This window comes from Lolium perenne, chromosome 1, assembly GCF_019359855.2.
Source record: "Lolium perenne isolate Kyuss_39 chromosome 1, Kyuss_2.0, whole genome shotgun sequence".
Lineage (NCBI taxonomy): Eukaryota > Viridiplantae > Streptophyta > Magnoliopsida > Poales > Poaceae > Lolium > Lolium perenne.
In genome coordinates this window covers 110798784-110805667 of record NC_067244.2, presented here as the reverse complement: position 1 = coordinate 110805667, position 6884 = coordinate 110798784, and the positions used below count along the sequence as shown (strand labels likewise).

Genomic DNA, 6884 nt, shown 5'->3' with positions numbered 1-6884 from the left:
CAATGAACTACACACATATGCATATTTTATCAATGACACATGAAAGGTTCAAGTTGCTAACCGCGATCGAGTAGGAAAAAATAAATGAGAAAGCTCAAGTGTGGCTCCGACACTTCATATCATGTTTGTTTCATGCTCTTGGGGCATTTCATCAAACACCTTGTGTGCATAAGAGGAACCAAAAGCAAACCTAACACCCACTTGTGAAGGCCACCTTTAGTCGCGGTTGGCCAGGCCAACCGCGACTAAAGCCCCTCACGTGCACCAGCTGGCCAGCGAGCGCCCTGGGCCCAGGCCTTTGGTCGCGGTTCGCCTCCCGAACCGCGACTAAAGGTCCCATTAGTCACGATTCCAAATATTTGGGGACTAATAGGGCTGGATGGAAGGCCCTTTTTCCACCAGTGTCACTTATTTTTCAAGGGAGGAAATATATGTAATCTGTATTTATGACATCACTAACACAAGTATATGCATGCCTCCGGTGGTAAAGCACCGAGAGTTACCACCTCTTCAGTAAGCATCCATGTAGGCACTAAAGTTGATCTCAATCTGCTTTTTTTCCTGATGAAATAGTTCAATGATAAAATAACCTTAACTGAAAACATCATAGTTGAGGATAACCACCTCAATTTTCCTTAATCCTGAAATACTATATTACCCATCAAAAAATTATTGATTTAATCGTATAATTTTACAAACATGAAATACTCTCTCAGTCTAGAATTAATTGACTCAACTTTGTCTCGCGTAGGTGTGTATCATGATAAAGTTGAGTCAATTAGTTGGGAACGGGAGGAGTATGCAGTAAATTATGTGTAGATGCTTTATATATGCAATACTTACCATCGATAAAATGTGGTAGCAGGGCTATCTTGAATGCATCGAATTCCAAAATATTTTGTCTCGAAAGTTTTTCATGTACCTTTTCTACCCAATGATCAAACGCCAATATTTTGTGGTCTCATATAATTCAGTATTGTGCTGATCTGTTCTTTGTTGTAACTACGACTTCATATTTTGCGAATATATTTGGAAATAATCACAATAAAAGCAAATAGCACCGTAAATTACAACAAATAAAAGCGTCTAAAAAACCGGAAAATTCCTATTACTGGCATCTAATATTGTGGACACAAATGTATTTTCCTTACATAGTTGCCAAACTTATCGTGTCATATGTACAAGTAATAACAATATTGTAAGATAAAGAGGATTATTGGTCCTTGATGATGTTATCTAAAGTAAGGAGTCTAACATTTATCTTAGTGGTTCGTGGATCAATGCTTTTGTCAACTTAAATAGTACAAAATAATTTAACCATGAAGAAAACATACAGATAGTTTAACGCAACAGTCTAATATTTATGGCATTTATAAAAGAAGAAAGTCCAATTCTCATCCTTGAACTCTTGGGAAAGTTCACTTTTAGTCCCAAAATTTATTTTTAGTCTAGAATGAACCTTAAACTCTCGTAATAGTTCACTTTTCATCCCTTTGCAGTTGAGTTGAGCAAATTGCTGGTGTGGAAAGAAAAAATATGGAACCAACCAAATTGGTTTAGAACTAGATCAAGCCCAAACTAGCTAAGATGTTGAACTAAATTTCACAATGCAAAAAAATAACGAAACTTTTGGGTCCCCAAACCATTCTCTCGTGTGATTTCTCTCCCTTCTAATTCATGTGAAGCGTTGCGCCACAAATGTCTGCTTGCTTTCCTATCAGCATCCTCTCGCCTCTCTACCCTTGCACTGTTGCCTTGAGTTTTTGTCACCTATGGTAGATATTTGCCTAGCTCAATTGGGGTAAGGACTAGAAGTGAATAATTTCGAGAGTTCAAGGTTCATTTTGAACCAAATGAAAGTTCTAGGACCAAAAGTGAACTTTCACTAGAATTCAAGGACCAAAAGTGGACTTTCTTCTTTATAAAATACAACAATTTAAAAATATTATTTCTAAGCACACAATAACTTTAGAATGAAATCTATTCCTACAATGTGCTCCTAAAAGGAAATTGTCAAATAGTACAACACAACCGATTTGAAATGTTACAACATCAGCAAATAAAACTTATGAATTGGCATGAATACATGTAAACTGAATAATAATTAACCATCACATAGTTAATAATGTATCTGAAGTATATTAAGTTTCTATTAAATTATCTTGATTTAATAATTTTATTTAAACAATTATTATGCACGAGTTGTTAATATAATTACCCGTGCAGAAGCACGGGTTGACGACTAGTAAAACATAATCACCATTCTATATTGCACTGAAATAGACAGAAAATGTCATGAAACAAAAACTCAACATAACTTTATGGGAAAAGAAAGCCTGGCCAAAGCCCAGCCACAGATTTAGCCCAAAAAGGCACCGAGGCCCATCACCATACGCAAGTTGATCCTGGTCGTTGGATCAAATGGACGGCCGGGATTCATTCCAGACGGAACAAAACCGAGCCCGGTCAAACCCTAGCCTCATAATTCCTCCTCCTGCCTCCCGAGTCCCGATTTACAGGCTCCCGCGAGAGAGACGAAATCGTCGACGAAGCCCCGCCCTCCCCTTGCTTCTTGCCGATGCGTTGGCCGCGCTCGCCGGAGAAGCGTGCACTTGACTTGGTCCTGCGCGCTCCTCCGTCGAGCGTAGCTGCCGACGCCGTGTTCGTTAGGGGCGGCGTGGTGGAGTGGTGCTGCTCGGTGGGGAGTGGGGGCGCACGCTGGCATGGGCGGACACAGCGGGTGGGCCGGGGGGGGGGGGGGGGGGGCGGAGTGTGTGTGTGTGGGGGGTGGACCATCCAGAAATCTGAGAAAATATTTGGTTACTCGTAATCTCCGGCCCAGTTTTGACCAAACGAGCGACGAGCGTGTTATGACTGGAGCGCGTGAGCGGCCGAGCAACCGAGCGAGTCGGCGAGGGAAGATGCTCCTTGCGCCCTCCACCCCGAAATCGCGGCTGGCCCGGCTCGGCCCTCCACCCCCAACTCGCCGGCAGCAGCTCCTCTCCGTCTCTCCCAGCCGATGGCCTCCTCTCCTCTAATCTCGCCAGATACGGCGCTCGGCCCTCCCCTGTCTCGGCCCTCGGCCTCCAACTCGCCGGCAGCAGCTCCTCTCCGTCTCCCCCGGCCGCTGGCCTCCTCTGCTCTAATCTCGTCAGATACGACGCTCGGCCGGCCACCAGTCGCCGCCGCAGGCCAGCAACACTCCGCTCATCACTGTCATCTTATCTTGCAAGTATGTATGGTTTCCTTGGGATCCAGTTTCATGACCGATTGGTCTTGCTAGATGAATTACACAGCTAGCAACGATGTCATTTTCGGTCAAGTTGCATTTTTATTTTCGGATGCCGTCTGCATCCGCTTTGTTGCTACACCAGAGCTGCGCTGCATATGGGTATGACTGAAGAAATGAGCTGTTTGTTCCTCTGCTGGGACCTGGTTTATATGGGTATTTTTTTTTTTGGAGGTGTCCCCCCCCCCCCCCCCCCCCCCCTCCTCCATTTTTCCCCTGCGTCCACCACTACAAGCCGGTGACCTGGCGGCCGTTTGGGAAACGACGGCGAGGCGCGGTTGGCACGGAGGCCCTCACGTGGTCACGCCTTCGTCCATGAGCACGGCCCTGCTGCCTTCATCATCCGCCGAAAGGGGCTTTCCTCCTCTTTTTGTACTTGCAGGGCCAGGGGTCAGGGACCAGAACCAGGCAGTTGCTTTGAGCCTCCGATCAAGGCTCCAAGTTGAGGGGAATGTGGTGGACCACTTCACCTTATATTTCTCTCAGTTTGCTATCTGAGATCAATTACAACATTGTTCTGTTATATTCTACCCTGCAAATACAAATTGCTCATATTTAGTAACAGAAGTATGGAACTAGATAAATCTATGGATGTGAACCTTTGGGATATAGTGTTTGCACACACGCTGCAGTCCCTATCATCTGCGAACATTGGAGTTATTTGACTAAAGTATGATTTTTATCACAAAAAGAGCCTGTTTCTGAACACAAGTTTACAAAGCTTTTAAGACAAAGACAGCTTGAATAAGAACAGCAATAAAGCCGTAACAAAAATGCATTTGGAATTAGCCAACAGAAATTTCATCATATAAGGTTGCAGTTAAAGTAATTTTGAGCAACAGAAGTCATGCACAATAATTACTGATAAGACTAACAGTGTGCAGAAGGATATGCCCATAATGTGGAAAACATTGTTGGTCTATCTGGCTTGGGCAGATATTGATGAATTGTTCATACTTAGTTCTGCATGCATAATATTATTCTTGGGGAACTACTGTAGTCATGCATTAAGTTTTGCTGATGATTAGTTTGTATGTTCAACAGCATCCCCTCCAACTATCTAACTTAGTTAATATCGTTTTGTTTGCAACATCTTGAAGATTGTTGTGAGAGTGAAACTAGTCAGTGTTAGTGGAAATGGCAAGTACAGCATGCTTCGTGATTGTAAGTAAGAATGACATCCCAATCTACGAGGCGGAAGTTGGATCCACACCCAGAGTATGTGGCTTGCACTTCTTTTCGTCTCTATCTAATTATAATTAGCTGAAGTTGTAGTATTTCCTTCTTACACAATATGAATCATTTTACTTGTTATGTAATGTAGCAAAAATATCTTTTCAGATATAAAAAATGTAAATAGTTAATGGATGAAGATAAATCATGTTGGATAATGCACTTTGCTTATCTCAATACATATAAGAGATAACAATTATGAGATAACAATTATGGAGTTCTTGAATTGTTTTTTATAGTTAAAACAATGTTTTAGGTTTGTGTCTTTGCCTCTTTATATCCATGGTTTTTTTCTCTTCCTCTATGATTGATGCGCCTTCTGGTGAAATTTCCTAATTTTATTATTCACAACAGATTTATGGAGTCATATGAACTCACATTTATTTATATGCAACTATATGTTGGATATGTCTTGGCATGTGGTCTGTTTTCTGCAGTGGCGTAGGTGTACTGAATTGTTACTAATTTGCTTGTCTAATCTTCTGGTGTTTACTTTCCCTGTCAGAAAGAAGAGCTAGCTTATCACCATCAGTTCATCCTACATGCTGCGCTGTATGTTGTTCAGGACCTAGCATGCACCACAAATGCAATGTGAGGATCTGTTGGCTAAACTATTTTCTGTAGGATACACTGCTGTTGTGATTTTTCTGTAGGATGCATGGGAAAATACCACAGCCAAAAAATATTCTTATCATATAACTTATCTATTGTTTACCTCAATTAACCCTTTCTATGTTTTTGTTGTTTTCTCAGGTTCCTGAGATCAGTTGATAGATATAATGACCTTGTGGTCTCTGTTTATGTAACTGCCGGTCATATCCTTTAAAGCAGCTATCTCATTGTTTTTTTTTTGACAGTATCATTGTTTTCATATACTCCCTCCTTGCCAAAATGTAGTAGTGCGTATAAGAATTTTTTAAAGTCAAACGATGTAAGATCTGACAAAGTATGTAGGAAAAAATATCAACATCTAATACCAATTCAATACCATTAGATTCCTCACAATGTATATGTTCATATGGTATACATTTGGTATAGTAGATGTAGATATTTTTATCAAAAAGCTTGGTCAAAGTTGACATCATTTGATTTTTTTTAAATCTTATATGTACTACATTATGGCAAAGAGGGAGTATCATTTAAAATCTTCATCCTCAATACTATTATTTCCCTAACTGGAAGTATGGCACATACTAGATTCATGTTGCTTCACGATTCATGTAGCGAGGGTGGAATAAAAGGCTTTTTTCAAGAGGTTCATGAACTTTACATAAAGGTAAGATGATGCCCATTTACAACCTGGAGAACCCTCTAGCTTGACGTTCAATCAAGTGTACAGTCAAACATCAATTCTCGAATCATGTATATCAAATAGTGAAGCCTCTTAGTCTCCTTTTATTTTGGTGAACACAAGCTTTATCACTAGTTCACTATGTTTTGCTGTTCTTTTATGAGTATGCTCTATCTGTGTCAAGGTGTTGTGGAACCTGTCCTCTACCTTGTAAATAGGCAACTGATGAGTGCACAATTTGGATCTAAATACTGAATAGGGTTGCTTGCTGATGTGGAATCATGGGCACTTTTCATAATAAATCACGATGAAGTGTCTGCAACTTGGTTATAGAAAGAAGATACATGTGCCAATTAGTCTTGATATAATAGTCAACTGTATCTTACAAATGTTGTGTTGTGCAGATATTCCTCAACCCCCTCTACTTGCCTGGCTCTCGCATCGCGTCCTCTCATTTCGATACCAAGGTCAGGGCTCTTGCAAGGAAGTATCTGTAGCGTGCTCTGCTCGGTCATGGAGCTTCACCATCATGCTGCAGAATCAGGACGGCAAAAACACCCCACTTGGGTTCAGCCTGTTTCGTTTCCTGTCTGTCACACATATGCTATGCAGGTGGCATAAGTTAGAGCATACCCATTTTTCGCTCGCTTGGACTACTATGTCTGCCTGTAATGCCTGTAATGCCACTGGATCATGTGTTGGGAGATTTTACTCCTAGCTGTGTGTCCGAAAGTGGAGATATTCGACTTAAATGGACCGTGCTGTCCTGTACTAGAACTGCAAATCTGTGCAATCTCCGTATTGATAGCATGAAAGCATCCTACATGGCAGAAAACTCCACTCAGTTTGGACCCTTCCATTTCCTGTCTGTCACATACTCTACGCAGCCATGCAGGTGGCACAAGTGAGAGCATAGCGTTGCAGATATATACAGCGGGGAAAAGAAACCCTCGCTCCCGTCGCCTCCCCGAGGGTGACTGGGGCGGCCCCGACCCTCTCCGCCACGTCTCCTCCTCATGCCTCCCTCCTCTCCTGCCACTGTCGGAGGCACTTTGCCCAGCGGCGGCTCTT

At 42.0% G+C, this 6884-nt stretch overlaps 1 protein-coding gene across 2 annotated transcripts; it reads left to right on the top strand.

Annotated features, from left to right (window-relative positions):
* The first annotated feature begins 2506 nt into the window (after window positions 1-2506).
* LOC127299134 (uncharacterized) lies at window positions 2507-6648 on the top strand. 2 transcript variants are annotated; one of them, XM_071828979.1, is made up of 6 exons: window positions 2507-2740; window positions 4390-4507; window positions 5028-5113; window positions 5276-5340; window positions 5716-5798; window positions 6218-6648. In XM_071828979.1, exons 2-6 carry the CDS (start codon window positions 4427-4429, stop codon window positions 6308-6310), a joined length of 408 nt encoding a protein of 135 aa, XP_071685080.1. In that variant the 5' UTR covers window positions 2507-2740; window positions 4390-4426; the 3' UTR covers window positions 6311-6648. The 2 variants fall into 2 exon arrangements, with proteins under 2 accessions (XP_071685080.1, XP_051185011.1); XM_051329051.1 differs by lacking the exon at window positions 2507-2740 and adding an exon at window positions 2779-3232.
* Window positions 6649-6884: the final 236 nt, after the last annotated feature.